The sequence below is a fragment of the Balaenoptera acutorostrata genome, chromosome 15, assembly GCF_949987535.1.
Source record: "Balaenoptera acutorostrata chromosome 15, mBalAcu1.1, whole genome shotgun sequence".
NCBI classification, from domain to species: domain Eukaryota; kingdom Metazoa; phylum Chordata; class Mammalia; order Artiodactyla; family Balaenopteridae; genus Balaenoptera; species Balaenoptera acutorostrata.
This window is the reverse complement of record NC_080078.1, coordinates 29,007,851-29,025,956: the sequence shown is the minus strand read 5'-3', so window position 1 is coordinate 29,025,956 and position 18,106 is coordinate 29,007,851. Positions and strand designations below refer to the sequence as shown.

General features: G+C 49.5%; 1 protein-coding gene across 10 annotated transcripts in view; it reads left to right on the top strand.

Moving 5' to 3' along the window:
- The window catches only part of SNX29 (sorting nexin 29), a 559,610-nt gene that overhangs the window by 119,138 nt on the left and 422,366 nt on the right, over positions 1–18,106 (top strand). For all 10 annotated transcript variants that reach the window (XR_003623948.2, XR_003623947.2, XR_009005356.1 and 7 more), the window contains 2 exons: positions 10,272–10,335; positions 12,485–12,613. Coding sequence is in view for 7 of the 10 variants with exons in the window: in XM_057528881.1 (XP_057384864.1) it covers positions 10,272–10,335; positions 12,485–12,613 (193 nt within the window). In the remaining 3 variants the exon portion in view is untranslated. The remainder of the gene's footprint in view (positions 1–10,271; positions 10,336–12,484; positions 12,614–18,106) is intronic.

The window sequence follows — 18,106 nt, the reverse complement described above, 5'->3', positions numbered from 1 at the left end:
AAGATATAAAAAGCAGTATAAGTTTGGAAAACAGCGGTGTAGGTTAAGTATATATTCACAGAAGAGCACTGTTTATTTCTGTGCATGTGCCCTCGTGAGCCCTCTCTTTAAATATAACTGAGTACGGGCCCCAGGGGAGTGTTTGTAAAGGCTCTTTGAGGTCTTCGCAAAAAGATGCTATATAAAGCCAAAGAGTTATTACACAGCTCTATGTATGTGGGAGAGAGCGTGTGCGTGTGCTTGCACATGCCCGCACGTGCCCAGATGTCCAGTTACCGTCATCGAGTTTTCTCCCTTTAATCTTGAAAAGGGAGTTGAAGATCAATTGATCTCAAGATAATTTCCCTCCTGGAGGGCCTTTAATGGCTGGAGATGAGAAGGCTCTTCCCTCCACCCTCGATGTCACTGTTTCAGTACTTTATGTAGCGACCTCTGATGCCCATTCTCATTGTGAGAATAGAGCATTCTCTGTGGTGTGTGTCTTTGTTTCTGTTTGGGTCCTTGGCCAGCAGAGGTTGGCCGCTGCTCTGCTGATCTTGGGACTCGTGTGGTTGGGTTCATGTGCCAAGGGGGAGGGAATGGTTTTGCAGGCTTGCCCCGTTTTAGGTCATGGTCGTGAAATAGAATTCGTCCCTTCCCTCCCATGTGTATCCATTCATGAGACACATATTGGAAAAAGCTCATTTTGAGCCTGAATCCCTGTCACTGGGGCAGGAACTTACAGCTGTGAACTGGTAGTTAGCTCCTCTGGCGAGGCCTTGAATTTATTATTAAACGCACTAGACATTTCTGCCCGGCCCATCCCATGCTCAGTTCCTGGAGGTGAGGGGCAGATTTTAGCAGCGGGTGTCAGTCATTCACTCGTTTATTAATCCATTTATTCATCCGGCCCTTGACTCATTCTGCTGGTCTTGTGGGTACCGTGCCCAGGGGCTGTGCTGGTCCCCGGGGTCCCCGCTGTCAGGGGCTCACAGGCTTGGGGGTGGGGCTTTGGTAGCCACAGCTGCAGAAGAACAAGTCCACCCCGAGGGACAGAGCTTTCATGGAGGTGAAAATAAAAAGGTGCGGCGGGGCTCAGGGAAGGAGGGGTCCATTGAGCTCTCCTTGGCTTGATGGGCTGGAACTCGGAATCTTCTCAGGTTAGCACAGCAGGGTGGAGGATGTGAGGGCTCACAGGGGCCTGGGTTCTGGGTCCCGACGTGCCTGCCTCATTCCTAGGGCCGCTCGGTCTCTGCTCTCAGAGAGCTGTCTTGGTGATACTAGTACAGCAAGAGACCAAGCCAGCCAGTGGCGAGTTTACTGAATCAACAGGGATCCTTTTCAGAGTCTGGGATCCCCTGTGGCTTTGCCCCATTATCAGGCCCAGGGCTCTGTGGCTCGTGCCTGACATTTCAGATGCCAGCCACTTGGCTAAACTCAGCCTTCTCTCTGCGTTGAGTGGTCTTGTCCTCCCGGAGGGGCTTTATTGGCTTTTCTCTTGGGTGGGCTTCTTCCTGGTGCCCGCATCTCATGTTTCCCTGGCCAGGCCTCTGCACCTGGCAACAAAAGGGACCCAGCAAGCCGTCCTTGGCTAAGCTCTCAACAGGTGGATCTTGGTGGAGCGACTTAGAACTGTTAGCTCTTGGGCCAGACGCCTCTGCTCCCATCCTCCTTTGTCGGAGACTGTGGCCCATCCCAAACTTCTGGAAGTCTCTATCAGAGTCAGCCAGCCACCCTCAGTCTCACCACCACCTCACCCTACAGATGCCTGAAGCTCCAGCCCATGTGCAGTGCAGGCCCTCGGTTGGCTCGCCTCTGGGGAACCGGTGAGGGTAGAAGAAGATGATCTAGGGCAGGAGGCTGAGCAGGGACAGCTGGAGGGACAGAGGCAAAACTGAGGGGACCTTTGAAGAGGCAAGAGGGATCCACAGTGTCTGAGGCAGCAGCTGCTCCAGTGCTGTGTTGCATTTATTTATTTATTTATTTATTTTTTTTTTGTGTTGTATTTATTAAAGCCAGGCCCGCAGCCCCTTCTTGGGTTCCAGCCATGGGGCCCCACCGTCGGCACCCGTGTCTGGCAGGCCACACACCTAACCGCAGAGGGCCCGCAGTGGAGAAGGCTGGCATGGGGAGCGGAGGCAAGAGCTTCTGGATGTTCCCCTAACTTTTCCTTAAAGGGCCAGCTGGTAAATGTTTTAGGCCGTGCGGCCCCTCGGTCTCTGTCACAGTAGCTCAGATCTGCCTCAGTAGCATGATAGCAGCGTAGACAATATGTAAACAGACAGTGGGGCTGTGTTCCAGTAAAACTGGCGCCGAGCTCTGCCCTGTCCGGGGAGGTCAGTGATATTAACACCGTTTTTCCAGCTGAGGGGACGGAGAGGCGAGGAGGGACCCAGAGCTGAGACCTGTGGGATCTGGGATTTGATTAGAAGACCTGTGGTCTTTCCACTCTGCCTGTTCGCTGCCCCAAATTGCTTAGGAGCTTGGTTTCCACAGTGGATCCGTTTTTTGTTAGATTGGCCCTCAGTGTGCAAAAGTTTAAAAAAAAAAAAAAAAGCAAAACTATCATTTCCTTAATGGACTTGTTCTTTGCTTGCATGTTAAGATGGGCTTGTGCTGCTACATATGGCATAAATGTTTGTTCCCATATTTATATTGTTTTTATTGCTGCATTTCACATATTTAAATTATTCTGTCTGAACTTTATTTCCATATGTAGTAGCTGCAGAGATTTAAGTCTTGTTTCTTTCTCCCAAAATGGTACCCTGCCCTGGCAATATTTATGGACAAATCCATCCTTTCTGCAGTGATTCAAAATGCTCTGTATCCCAGACTGATTTCCTACGGTTAACATTCTCCTGTGTTGTTGACTGGATTTGCTGTTCAGTTCTCTGAAGCCAGGCAAGGAACTGATTTCGAGATGGATCATTCTTTGCCTTTCAGCCTTAAGAGAGGGAGACCCCGATTCAGCCGGGCTCTGCAGAGGCTGCAGTGCAGAAAGGTTGCCCTGTTGTCCCTCGAAATGTGTGTTGAGGCAGGTAATAAAGAGGAAGGAAATCACAATGATAGAGACTAACAAATAATGGGATGCGCGGTGCTGGGGAGAGGAGAGAAAATTGCAAGTTAGGGAGCGCCTCTGCCAGTGTGTGTCACTGGAGCTTGGAGAAGTAGAATGTTTACGTGATGTATGGAAATCAATCCCAGCATTACCTATGCAAGGAAAGTCAGCAAAGCGAATGCATAGAAAGTTAAAGCCTGTCAAAAGGGCGATTTTTTTTTTTTTTTTTTTTTTTTACGGGGGTGCGCGGATACCAGCTCTCAGGCCGTTGCCTTTTTCACCATTAACCATGAATGTTCTGTGATGGTAACTTGGGGAAGGCGGAGAGGACAGTCTGACAGCGGCGGATTTTTTTATTTTTATTTTTTAAAGATTTGAGGTATCAGAGTACTGCGTTACCTGTATTTGTGTCCTCAGTCATTTTGATGTTGATGCAGCTACAGGGCATGGTCCAAGAGGCTGGAGATGCACAGCGTGTGGGACGGGGGAAGGAAGGGTTATGACAGGATGATGGTCTGGATCAGTCAGCGATGGCCAGCCCCCTGCTTCTGTGGCTTCTGTGCAGTGTGATTGTGGCCCCTTCAAGGTGACCTTGTGGCCAAGACGTCTCATTGCAGCTACTCGTGGCTGTTCTTTGCCAAAAGAGCATTCATACCTTTTCTGGGTCCTCCTGGGAAACACTTCCTCCTCCAAGTTTTCTTTCCCCCATGGGCTGTACGCTTTTCAGCTGCAAAAGTCTGGGTGGTGAGGTTTGGGATCCCCGCGTGCTGGGCCTAAAAGTCCAGAACCTGACCTGACACTTGTGCAGTCTCCTCCAGTTGGCACCTCACTCTTTGGGTCTGATTTCCCACATTGCCCATGCCGAGCTGGTTTGATGGTTCATAAAATTCTGTTGTCTAGTCTGCTGCTCTAGGGCATAGACCACTTAAAAAAATTCCTTTTTATTTCCCAAGGTTGAGATACACAGGAGCTCAGTAAATCCTGTAACTCCTGAAAATGTGACCAGGGGAACCCACTTGTGCTTGGGTGGTCACTGCTGCCTTGGCCCCCGTCTTTCCGCCCCTGCCATTGAAGGGAAAGGCACTAATTATGGTGATCAGTAACATTTGTTGAAGGCTTTCTATGTGCTGGGCGTTGAATCCTTAACAATGCTTCTGTGAAAAACAAAAATGCTTCTGTGAGATAGAGACTGTAAAGATTCCATTTGTAGATAAGGGAGTCAGGTGCTCAGAGAGGGTGGGTAACTTGCCCAAGGTTACCCAGCTGCAGAGGCAGGATTTGAACCCAGGTCCTGACTCTAGAGATCATGCTCTGAAATACAGGACCCTGAAACCTGCATTCGCTGCAGTGTGGACACCACCGGGAACTTCAGTTTACTCTGTCAGCATCCCACAGGAAATGTGGCTTTATCCCCTTTTGTGTTTTGCTGAGGCGGAAACCTGCGCGAGGTTACCAGGCAGTAAGTGGCTGAGCTGGGGCTTGAACACAGGTCTCCCCAGCCCTGGGACCTGTTGGTAGCAACCTTCCATGGGTCCCACTCCTGTCATTGGAATGGAAGCTACTGGAACCCACACCTGACCTGCTTGCCCCTGGCAGGTCCCCGCTGAAGCACTTTATCTTTCTCCAGCTCTTGGACCTGCTCAGGGCAATTTCCACCATTTCTGGCCTTAGAGAGGGTTTGGAAGGCGACTTGGGGCCCCGCGGGCAGCTTGGCTTGTCCCAGTGTGGGTTCCTGCTCTTTGTTTCTGAGTGTCCTCATTAGGTGGTCTTGAGAATTGAAACGAGGCTTTGGTGCTGACGTGTTACTAGACACAGAAGTACCCGCCACGTGACAGCTGGTACCTTTGCCCTCCATTTTAGTTGTGTTGTACTCAGATAGGAATCGTCTCTCTGCATCACTTATTTTCCATAAACCTTGACAAAGCTCCTGGCGTGTGGGAGCTCTGGGGACCCCAGATGCACGGCATGCTGTGCGCCTTTAAGGAGTTGTGAGGTGATTGCAGGAGACAGAGGCGGTTAGCTACTGCACACTCTGCAGCATGCTGAGGGATAGGAGAATCACGGAGGGCTTCCCAGAAGAGGTGCCTTTTCATCTGGGCCTGAGTAGATGGGTTTTATCATATTGGGATGGAGGGGGTTGGTGACACGAGGAAATCCATGAAACAACAGTGTGTTGGAATATTATTCAGCCTTAAAAAGGAAGGAATTCCTGCCGTAGGTGACAACATGGATGAACCCGGAGGACATTATGTTAAGTAAAATACGCTGGACCCAGAAGGACAAACACCGCATAATTCCACTTATATGAGGAATCTAAAATAGTCGAACTCTGAGATGCAGAGAGTGGAAGGGGGGTTGCCAGGGGCTGGGGCAGGAGGGAATGGGGGGATGCTGTTCACCGGGTGTACAGCTTCAGGCAAGCAAGACGGGTCAGCCCTAGAGACCTGCTGTATAGCATTGTGCCCGGGCATAGCCGTTAACATCTATGAAGAGGAGAGAGCTCATGTGAAATGTTTGCACCACAATGAAAAACTGTTGGGCTTATTCAGGGAGAGGCGCTCACATTTGTGGGGAGGGACGAAATAGTGCAGTCACATCCCTTGGGGAGAGTCCCTCGGGAAGGCTCTGTCACAGGCTCCTGGCCCAGCTGGATTGCCGTCTGCAGTAGAGGCCAGGTAAAGGGGTTGGTGACGCCTGGTGACGCCAGGAGAGGGCATGGCAGCAACACCTCAGCATAAGGATCGTGTTCGTGGGCAGCGAGCTGCTCCCTCCAGGACAGGCTCGGCACAGCCACAGGACTGAGGGCCCTGGAGCACGCCCCTCCTGTCCTGTCGGGTCCAGGGTACCCGGTGCCAAGCGCCCTGGTGGTGGGTGTGCGTGTGCTGGGCACGTGTGCTCTGCCGAGCTCTCATCCCACTTACATCCAGTGCACGTGGCTCATTAGTGTGAATCAGGTACACGTGTGACATGCGCTGCAGAACAGAAGGCTGGCATGATTCCTTTGATTAAGAGGAGATTTCCCCAGGGGCTAGTGGGGAGGGGGGATGAGCAGGCAGAGCACAGAGGAGTTTTAGGGCAGTGAAACTCTTCTGAATGATGCTGTCATGGGGGGTACGTGTTGTCACATAGTTTTCCAAACTCATGGAATATGCAGCACCAAGAGCGAAGCCTGATGTAACTGTGGGTGATTATGATGGGTCAGCAGGGGTTCATCAGTTGCAGCAAATGTCCCACTCTGGTGGGGGCTGTTGATAATGAGGGAGGCTGTGCATGCGTAGGGGCTGCTGGTAGACGGAAAAACCTCTGTACCTTCCTCCCGATTTTGCTGGGAACCTAAAACCGCTTTACAAAATAGTCTATGTAAAAAAAAAAAAAAAAAATCACATCTTCTAGCCTCATGTTGCAGTGATGACTATCTAGTCCTTTGCTCCCATAAGAAGTTTCGGCCAGTTGAGAACTCCAGAAGAAGTCCTCGTTAGAAGATTCAGATTTCAAACAGGCCTTGGAGTAAAGGAGCGGTTTCCCGAGGCTGCGTCTCCAGTACCTGGCTGCAGCCTCGCTACCTGCTCTGGGTTTCTTGAAGATAAGAACCAAAGAGACACTACCTGGCCCGTCTTCAATGATATATTAAGTCTTGATTTTTTTTTTTTTCCCCCCATGGCTGTGGTGTCATGGGGTTAAATTACTGGCTGGTTTTTGTTTTTACAGATTTATCAGTGTTTTTAGTTAGAAAATGTGAAATCTAGCATTACGTTGAGTTCTTCTAGATTATTAGTGCTCCCCACTGCCATCCACGAGAGGCAGTGCCTTGACTTAGTACCGTCCTGTCTGGTCTCTCCTCTGAACCTTACAGCATCCCAGGGAGGTGGGAAGGTGGGTGCCGTTCACCCCTTGTGCCTGACAGGAAGGCTCAGAGAGGCTGAGAGCCAGGGCCCTCATTACCTGGTCACGTTCAGAATGCAAAGCCAAGCAGACGCTGTCTCCTCGTAGGCACATGTGAATGTGTGTGGTTGTCCTCTGTTAAGAAATCCACTGTTAAGGACTCCTTCCTTAGCTAAGTCGGGAGCCTGGCTCTCCCCTTGGGAAGGTGCCTTGTAGCCAGTAGGTAGGTGCTCAGTAGATGTTTACTAATGAATGAATGTGTGAGCTGGGGGCCATTGTAACTTCAGGCAGCCTGTGGCCGGGCAGGCAGCACACAGTGACTTTTATCTGAGTTGCTGTCAGCTCTCTTCCCCCCGGAACTGAAGGGCAGCGGCTCGGCCTCTTTCCTATCTCTTTAGGCTGATTAACTCTGCTGAGGGTAAAATAGGTAACTAGTAAGGGCCTACTGTAGAGCACAGGGAACTCTTCTCAGTACTCTGTAATGACCTACATGGGAAAAGAACCTAAAAAAGAGTGGATATACATATATGTATAACTGATTCACTTTGCTCTACGTCTGAAACTAACACAACATTGTAAATCAACTATACTCCAATAAAAATTAAAAAACAAAACAAAACAAAAATCTCTGCCAAGGGCCTAACCCTCCTTCCCTCTGTTCTTCCCAGTCTTGCCCTCTCTCTGCTCTTTCTAACCTTTAGTAGTATCTTGTCTGGAAATGCTTTTTCTGCCCATTGTTTCCCTTTTGCAAATTTTCAAACCTTGCGAAAAGTGCAGAGGATCCTGTGTGGCTCTGGTTCTACAACCTGTGCCAGGAACTGAGCCCCAGGGGTCCTGGTTGCAGCCTCGTTACCTGGACCCGTGCCACTCAGCGGCCTCGGTTCTGGACACAGCACACACGTCCCACGGACCAGGGTCTTCTCCCCAGCCAGTTGGAGGCCTCGGCTTCCCTCCTGGCTCTGACATGTAAAGGTGTGTGGTTGTGCAGCTTATTTAATTACCTCTCAGGTTCGTTCTTCTGGCTTAATGTCCCTGTGCGCTGTCGATGAAATAGTAGCTCTTACATCCCTGCACGTGAGTGGTGGTAATTATCGCTGTTTCCTGGGGTTGAGTGCAGAGGCTGGAATTGGACAGATTTGGACTCAGATTCCAGTTGTGTCTTTACACTTCCTCTCCCTGAGCCTGTTAGCAGGCCTGTAAAAGGGACTCAGAGATAGTTTCCATAGAGTTGCCCTGCGGCACCAAGGAGACAGTGTACCCGGAGCGCTTAGCTGGTGGGCGTTAGAATCGTCATCGAGTCCTCGAGCTTCCAAGCTCCCTGAGGGCAGGGCCACGTGGGCCTCCTGCCTTCCTCGGTTCACCCTGCCATCCTCGTGTGAGCAAGCTCACGCCTGTCCCTGCGCCTTTGCACGTGCCTTGTGCCGTGTGGAGTGTTTCCCCCCACAGAGCAGCAGGCTGGCTCCCTCCCTTCCTCGGGCCTCTGCTATCACGTCGTCCCCCAGAGAGGCCTTCCCAGAGCATCCCAGGACGTGGCACCCTCCCACCACCCGTCTGTGTACCGCACCGGGCTTTCCTCCTGGCGTGTCTTGTGGCCACGACTGCTCCGTGCTGCTTTGTTTGTCCCCCTTCTGGGGAGGAGGCCCGCCTGCTGCAGGTAGAGACTTTGGTCTCCTCTGTTCACCTTCTGCCCACAGCGCCGAGAGCAGGGCTTGGACTTTGTAGGTGCTCAGTAAGTTCGCATCGACCCAATGAATTTTGAATCTTCCTTGGTGACACCAGGAGAGGGACACCTCAGACACGCCTCCTCATCAGCACCTTAGGAGGCCCAGTTTCTCACTGTGTGACCCACAGGTTTCATGCTGTCACAGGTGCGATGGGGAAGCCGGGGCCTGGACCTCCTAGTCGTGCCCTTGTGATGCCCACGTCCTTGCTCTGGGTCAGAAAAGACAGGGAGGGTCTATTTTTTGTCCCATCTCTTCTGAACAGAGTGGCTTCTGGTGTCTGACCCAGAAGCTGAGGAGGAGCCCTCATGATTCCCCTCCTTCCCTTTCTTCCCCTGGGACCTGGGCTGTGGGCTTTTATCTCCTCTGTAGCAGCCTGAGGACAGCATGGGTCCCGGGACCTATTTCTTGCCTCAGGGTCTTTGGTGGGCCTCTTTGTGCCGGGCATCCTGAGTATAAGGGGACTGAGGGACCTGCCTATTTATCTGTGTCCTCTTCCTCCCCCACTTCCCCCTTCTTATCAATTTATTTGTACCCCAACAGTGTGGGGTAGTGTTTCTTAGGTGTGTGTAAAGGACTAAACAAGGTAGCGCCAGTATGGGCTTTGAACAGAGCTTGGCAAGTAGAAGCGTTCAAATTTTAGCTAAAAAAAAAGAAACCAAAAACCATACTTCTTCCCAAAAGAGGACTTGAAGCGGCATATTAAAACAGATTGAAAAAAATAGAGTGAGATGGGTTATATGTAAATTGGCAGCAGGTGGAAATACAGGTTGGCGATCAGAGGGAGGGTTGGGACACGCCGTGGAGGCCACAGGGCCACGTGCACTCACTGGACTTGTAACTTTGGCTGTGAGCTTCCTCACAGCCAGTCCCAAGAGGGACAGAAAGTTCACAGGGTTCCTTAGGGAAAAAAATAGAACAAAACTGGCTCTCCCGGAGAAATTCACAAATTCCTGGTCTTGAGGTCTGAGTGTTACGGTAAACAGCCCACCGTGGGTGGACGGTGACAAGTTTTTGATGTAGATGGGAAACTCAGACGCTTATTGATTTTAAAGGGGTGATTTTCTATCAGTGACTGCTTTCCAACGTTGAAGATGTCAGGAGAGTCACTCCTATAGGTAATTATGGACTGTGCATTGGAGAGGCCCCCCCCCCCCACCCGCCCCGTCAGAGTCTATGGGAGTCAGCGCAGGAAAACCAAATCTCTTAGTGAACTTGAGTATTTCTGTGTCGGTATGGAGTCAGTTGTCATGTGATCTGTCTGATCTGCGGTTGATAAACAGCTGTAACTGGGAACATACTCTTGTTCAAAACAGTTGCTGTCCGGTAGTAGAGACTTGGAAAAGTGCTTAGAAATTACCAGCCTGTTTCTCCTGTAGCGGCTGATTATATTCACTAAGGAAACACCTCCACAGTTATTCTCATCCTGCTCTGCCTTTGGGTTTTGTGTGGCTAATGAGAGTGATTGACTGAGCCCACTGGATCTCTTAGACTGTATAGGAATTATTTTTGAAAGGGAAAAGGGAACTTGTCTAGACAAGTGGCCCTAAATAGCACATAATCCAGACCGGTGAGGGGCGGTGTAGCAGGCGGGATCTGCCGATTAATTTGGACTTGGCTTTCTTCCTTAGGTGAACTCCGACAGGCCATCGTGGCCATGATGACCAGGAAGGATGAGCTGGAAGAAGAGAACAGGTATCGGGAGCCCCGTGCTTGAGGGGCAGTCTACCGCGGACATTCTACATGTGGGGCAGAGGGAATATCACCGTGAAGGAAGTTTTGCTTTATTGGCAGAGTTGTGACCAGTGACTTCTTATTTTTTGGTCTGGGATGTACCACTTTAGCGTATATATTGTGGCTTGAGTGTTAGCAAGGAATGAAAACCGTATGATCCTCGCACTATCTTAGAACAAACTGAGAGTTTGTAAAGCCATCTTTTTTATTTTTAAATTCTTTTTTAAAAAAACAGCCTTTGAGATAGAATTCACATATCATTCACCTATTTAAAGTACTCAATTCAATGGGTTTTAGTATATTCACAGATATGTGCGACCATCACCAGAATTTTAGAACATTTTCACTACCTCAAAAAGAAGCTCCATCCCCATGGCTATAACCGCACGACCCTCCTCAAGTAGTGGGTAACCTTTAATTCAGGGTCTACCCGTCATGTTCCAAGCACTAGAATACTTAAAATTTTCTCAAGTCAGGGACACATAGGGCAAGATGGCATTTGGAGTCTTTTGACTTCCCCAAAAGCCTAGTTGCAGGCACTGAAAGGCCAAAGGGTTTTATTCATTTTGATTCCCTTTTGAAACCAGGGCTAGATACCAGCCAAGTATTAGCCATGTTGCTACTGCTTGGCTGCCCAGATGTGAGCTGCTCCACTGCCAGGACCTTGTCTTGGCTACAGGGTGGTCAGTAGAGGGGTGTGCCTGCAGTTATCTGCCGAGGCTCTGCGAGCATGACAGGCTGCCTCCCTGGGGGCCAGGGGACGGGTGTGTGTGTGAGTACGCTCATGTCACCCTCTTATTCTTGTACTCAGAGCAGGAATTGTGTCCCTGGTGACATGCAGTCGTGATTCTCCTTTTTAAGTCTCGATTTGGGCCCTGCTTGACAAGCTTCTCCCTCATCCTTTATGGAAACATATAAAAGCAAATAAGCGTGATTTGGAAAACAAAAGAGTTTTTTAAAAAAGGAATCTTCAGACAGTGCTATTTTCCAACGAAAATAAATTCCAGTGATGGGCTGTAGACGTTGTAGGATGCTTTTTCCTTGATCCAGCTGGGGCCGTTATCTTGGAAAAAGCCATAGGTTTTGTCTTACCTTGTAAAGAACAGTCATCACTGTCTGGTAATTTCTTCTCCTTCCCAGCGAGAGAAAAAAATCACACTGTGTTTGTGTTGGGGGGTTTCCAGGCCCCAAGAGGGGAATTTTCTCAAAACTTTCCAGAAACACACATCTTGGGGGTGGTGTTCAGTGAGCAGTGTGGGTGGGGAGGTTCAGACACTTTTGCTTATATTCTGATGTCACGTGGCAGGTGTCCTCTAGATTTAGGATGTAGCTGCACCGAAGTTAGTAAATGTTCTATAGAAATAGCCATTTGAGGTCCAGCGACGTAGATGGTCAGAAGAACCCTGCTTGGCTCATTTCTAGGTGGTAACTTGTGGTTATTTCTGGAAGAGCTTCTGTCTTCTCTGCTGTTTAAGACCAAGGATGACAGATATGCAAGTGAGTGTGTTCTGGAGGTTAACACACTCCAAATATAATATAAAACACGTTCTATGCAATGTCAAATTGTATAGCTCCATGAGATACTCTATATGCTTGTTTAACCGGGAGGTGGCAATGGAGCAGGGGGTAAGGTGCGTTTTGTGGCAGAAGGAGAAATGAGACTCCCGTTGTCTGTCAGATAACCGGAGCCTGTCTTCTGCTTTTGTGGTTTAGGTTGTTCTTTTGGCCTGTCCTGGCATCCTTTCCTTTGTTGAATCTCCTACGCAGTGCGGCTGTGACAGAATGTCTCGGTTGAATACGCTGCATCTCTGCGTGGGATGTCTTGAAGGGGGCTTGCCTGGGATTGGCTCAGCTCATTGTTTTCCCTTGATTTGAGCTGCCCACAGGCTCTCAGGGCCACAGAGCCAGGCCACAGATGGTTCCCCGGGGGCTCATCCTAATGATGCTTCGGAGGCTCTTGAGCAGAGTTTGGTATCTCCTCAAATCAGTTTACATGAGATGGACTTGAACTGCAGTTTATGCAGAGCCTTGTGGAAGATGAATGAACTAAGATTTGACTCCACGGACTCCGGGTTGACAGCATCTGAACAGGTGGGCCTCCTCTTCCCAGGTCACTGCGGAACCTGCTGGACGGTGAGATGGAGCACTCGGCCGTGCTCCGCCAGGAGGTCGACACCTTGAAACGGAAGGTGGCCGAACAGGAGGAGCGGCACGTCACAAAGATCCAGGCGTTGGCAAGGTAGGGGAGAGCAGAGGGACTGGGGTGGGGGAGGCTTTGTTCAAACCCCAAGCGCACCTTTCATCAATATTTTTCAACTAAAAAAAAAAAAAGTGACCAATGGAAATAAAATTTATGCATCTGAAATTTTAACTTACTACATTAAATATTGAATAGTATGTATGCACATGGTTCAATATCCAAAAGGTACAAATGGTTAAACTCCGCCACCCACCTGGTTCGCCCCTGGAGGTGGGCAGTGTTGCCGTCCCAGAGATGCTCTGTGCATTCCGTGAGCAGGTGCGTACATTCGGACGCACGAACTTTTTCTCCTTTTCACCTCCCTCCCCTCCTTCCTTTCTGCCTTGATACAAATGGTCACGTATCCTACACCCCACTCCCTCCACAGCTTAGAGGTTGTTCTGCGCTGAGTACACGGAGCTGCCATCTTTCTAACAGCTCCCGGTACCTCATTGCCCGCCTGCGCCAGGATTCATTTGGCTGGCAGGCCAGCAGCCAGGCATCCCGGTGGTTTCTAGCCGTTTGCCTCTTCTAATAATAATAACCTTCGCATTTGTTATTTTGTCCCAATATGACTCTGTTTGCCAGAGAAATTCCTGGAAGTAGAATTGCTGGGTCAAAGCGCAGTGCCTTTCTGAGTTGGATAGAGGTCGTCAAGCTGCCCTCCAGGGAGGCTGGGCCTCACCCAGCACAGCCCTGCCCCCAGGGGCGGATCCAACTTTGGGGTCTTTGGTAAAATCACAGGTGAAAGCAGCGCTGGCAGAATATTTTTCATTTGCATTCCTCTAATTCAGAGTATGGTTGAACCTCTTTTTATTTGAGCCATCTTATTATATCTCCTTTTCTGTGACTTTGTTTATATCTTATTAATAATGAGAACTGTAAAGCAACCGCCCCCTGCCAAGCTCCAACTCCCATAAAAACATACATTTTTACTGAATTTGTTCACATGCAAACGTATTTTTATGTACTGTACTTAAAATCTCCAGCCTGTCACTTCTTAGGCCACCTCCCTCCACCACTGAAGCTTCATGGTCACCATTTCTATATGCCTGGATGTGGCATTTCATTGAGTTAATGCACCATATTAAAATCATCATTTCTGATGGCTGGACACTTGAGTTCGAGTTTTTTTCCCCATTTTAGGTAAAATAAGCAGTTTATCAGGTCATTCTTTTTTCTTTGTTTTTTAAAATGGTAGGTTTCTGCTTTTTTTAAGATTTATTTATTTATTTTTATTGATTGATTGATTGGTTGCTATGTTGGGTCTTCGCTTCTGTGCTAGGGCTTTCTCCAGTTGCGGCAAGCGGGGGCCACTCTTCATCGTGGTGCGCGGGCCTCTCACTATCGTGGCCTCTCTTGTTGCGAAGCACAGGCTCCAGACGCGCAGGCTCAGCAGTTGTGGCTCACGGGCATAGTTGCTCTGCGGCATGTGGGATCTTCCCAGACCAGGGCTCGAACCCCTGTCCCCTGCATTAGCAGGCAGACTCTCAACCACTGTGCCGCCAGGGAAGCCCAGGTCATTCTTTAAAACGACTTTAAAATTAGACCAGGAGATAAACGTGACTTGTGGATGTGCAGGGGAGCCCAGGGTTACGTAAACCGACAGAAGCAGCATTTACCATTCTCGTGCTGTCAGCGGATGTGAGTGGCACTAATGTAATTGTTATATACATGTAACTGAAAGTTGGCACCGTGATCCCATATTTAATTTTAATTTGAACTTCTCTCCTTTGTTCACATTTGAAAATGACATCTCAAGAGCATCATAGACCGTTAAATGACTATGCTAAATACAGTCCCAGGTGCCTAACTTGGCATTTTCTCAACCGGGCCCGCATCTTACCTGGCCATGCTAGGGTTCTGTGGTGTAATTGTGTTTTATGTTCTCATAAAGACTGAAGTCTGTGGAGACTCGGGTTCTGAATCATCGAAGAAAGACAGACTTCTGTCCCCTGTCGTTTTTACTGTGTTAGGAGCCAGCTCAGCCTTGAGTCCCTGCTCCATTGCTTGCGAATTGTGCACTTTGGGTGAACTGCTTCACTGCCACAAGCATGCGTTTTCTCGTTTATGAAATGGAGAGGATGATCTTACCCCCTGCGCGGGCCCAGTGAGGAGGGCTGTGTGTGAAAGTACATAAGGCGCTGGGCAGTGATGTGCTATCGGAGTGTTTTACAGTAAATGTATTTAGAGTATATGATAATTTTTGGGTAAATTTTATTTAGCCCATGAATGGAATAGAAAAAAATAACTTCTTAACTGAGCAAGTTTGTAATCTGAAGCCTCCCCATTTAAGCAGTGGGTAGCTGAGCTTTTAAGGTGCCTGAAAGTTTGCAGTTTGCAGGTAGAAGGAACATGTATAAAGCAGGCAGACACTTGAGAAGGAGAAACCAAGAAGAAAGCAAACGGAGCAGTGGGATATGTAAGTTTTGAAAAACTCAACTGCTGACGTGTTGCAGACAGACTTGACCTCTGCCAACCGTCAGAACTTTCTCCGGGCTTCTGGCTGCAGGAGGAGCAGCTGTCAGTGCAGTGTTGTCAGGTGGTGGACCCGCTTGGTCAGTCGTGGCTTGGGGGCTGGGGGGTGCTGTCACCGAAGGGACACAGGCAGGATGTGCAGGGTCACAGGCTGGAGGCAAGACCCGCATGCGTGCACCAGGGCTGCTCTGTTCTAGGTCCCCATGTGTCCAAGTGGCAGGTTTCATAATGCGGGTGGGTTAGCCTAGTGGTTGGTGGCACGGATTCTGGCGTTGGATCCTGCGGGTCCGATCATGGCTCTGCCGCTTAGTAGCTGTGGGACCTCGAGCAGGTTACGTAACTTCTCTGTCTCTGTTTCCTTGGCTATGAAATGAGGATAAGAGACGTCTCCACCTCGTAGAGTGGTTAAATGATAAAATGACAGACCATATGTCAGCTCCTTGAGTGTGCTTCATAAATGCTCAAAAATGTTAACTATCATTATCATTTTTCTCTAGTATAATAATTACATTACTAAGAAACCTTGCCTAATCAATAGTTGTATTTTAACGGCAGTGGTGCAGAAAGAATTAAGAATTAGGCTATTTCCGACTCAAGAAAGTGAAATTATTTTTTGCCGTGAGTACGCTAATGCTGAGAAGCGTGTTTGGGTGGATGTGGGGCTTACTGGCTCTGAGTGTAGAGTTGTAAAAATGGGGACATCCCTGAGCAAACCTAGCGTTTTATTACACATTGATTTTGCTGAAAATTAATGGCTTTCCTTTCATGCTGCCGTGGCTCAACGAAGAGCAAGGTCGTGTAACCAGCCCCGTGCCTTTGTGGCACCAAGCCACTGCTCCTTGCTGGGCGGAGGCATTGTAATCAGTTGCCGTTCAGGGTCGGTAAGTCTCATTCCCTGAATAGCTGATTGCCTTATTTCCTGTGGAATTAAGAATACGCAAGCTAAACAGCAAGGTCCTACGGTATAAGCACGGGGAACTATATTCAATGTCCTGTGATAAACAGGCTATGAAATGGAAAAGAATATGAAAAACAATATATATATATGTATAACTGAATCACTTTGCTGTTTAGCAGAAACTAACACAACATTGTAAATCAACTATATATACTTCAATAAAAAAAAAAAAGAAAAGAAAGCTCAAGCTATGAGACAGGTGTTAGCAGAAAGAAAACACACATTTACCTGAGCGGAAGTACCTTCGAGGGAAGCAAGTGGACAGGGTTGTGGGCTTATTGCGGGGACATTTTCTGCTTCTGCTCTTTGTATTATTTACCCCTGGCTGCGTAACAAATTATCTCCAAACTTGACAGCTTAAAACAGTGAGCGTTGAGGATCCTCTACAGTTTCTGTGAGTGAAGAATGTGGGCATGGTGCAGAGTTTCTCATAAGGTTGCGGTCAAGCTGTTGGCCAGAGCTGCGGCCGTCTGAAGGCTTGACTGGGGCTGGAGGGTCCACTTTCCATCTCCCTCACATGGCTGTTGGCAGGAGGCCTCAGTTCCCTGCCATGTGGGCCGCTCTACAGGGCTGCTCACAGCCTCGCAGCTGGCTTCCCAGAGTGAGTAACCCAAGAGCAAAGGAACACACCTGATGTGGAAGCCACCACAGTGGCTTTTGTATCCAGTCTCGGAAATGACACAAGATCACACCTGCTATATTCTGTTGTCACACAGCTCAACCGTGGTTCAGCGTGGGAGGGGTCTACACATGGATGGAATACCAAGAAGCAGGGGTCATTGGGGGCCACCTTGGAGGCTGCCTATCACACCCACCCTGGGACAAGCACTACCCCAGTCTTCTTTGGCCGGCTCATCTTTCTCCCCATTCTGTCCCTGTGGTTTGGCAGGAATGACCCCACCACTGCCCGACCTGAGCTCCAGAGCAGGGCGGATGATGCCGGCCTGGTCAGTCAGCTTGTTCCATCCCTTGGCCACCATGATTGGGTCACAGGATGGCGTGTGGCCAAGCTGATCTGGTAAGAGCCAATTCTAGCATTCTTGGGAGGATATGATGGAAGCCAGGGGTTGCTGGCAGCTGTCCTTGCTGCCGTGAGGGAGGATCCTGACCCCACATGGTGACAACACGGTGGCAGATGGAGGGAGAGAGGAACCAACAGGTCCTAATGATACTGTTTGAGCTCCTGGATCCCGTCCTCCCTGAAGCTGCTTTTCCTCTGGATTTGTCGGTTATGTGAGCCAATAAATTCCTTTTGTTACTTGAGCCAGGTGGTGACTGGTCTTCTCTCTGTTACAGTCTTGAGTCCCGACTAACCAGGCTGCCTTGTGTGGTTATTAGGGGATCAGAGCGAGTTGTTCTCTCTGTGCATGAGTAAAATCGCTCCCTCAGTAACCAACTTGCCAGGGCCGTGACGCGACCTCCTTGTTGTGATTACCGAGGGGGTGAGGAAGGTGTCTTGAGGAGGACCCGCTGGGTCATTCCACAGAGCACTGCCCAGGGCCTCTCCTGCCTGTGTCTCATGTCGGAACCAGCCTTCCGAGCACCCTTTTGTCACGGCTTTTCTCCTCCTGAGGCGCTCTACTAGACGTGTGACTGGGGTCATTCCCTCCCCCTTCTGAGACTCTGGTTCTTCCTCTTTAAAAGCTTGAAGGGGGTAGTGGGTGTGGGGCCCTCTCCACACCTCGTGTGCAGAGACGTTAGGCAGGACGCTGTGCGTGTGTCCTGGTTGCTGCTGGTGTGGAAGGGCCGTGTCTCATCCTCAGCAGGGGAAGCAGCACAGACTCCTGGCTCTGCCACTCAGCAATTTCTCAGATCTCCGGTTACAACCGGGGCATAATAGTCTTCACGAATATTCATGCCTTTGGTGGCAGAAACCCAAACCAAATTAGCTCGGGTCCGCAGGGGAATTTTGTGTTGCTGGAACTGGTCCCTGGACCTGGGTGCTCCCGTGAGGTCAGTGCTCTTCCCCCCCTGCTCTTGGCTCTGTGTCCTCTGTGTGTTAATGTCAGTCTTAGTGCCTCTGCACTCAGCAGCAAAGATGACCTGTGTGACACCAA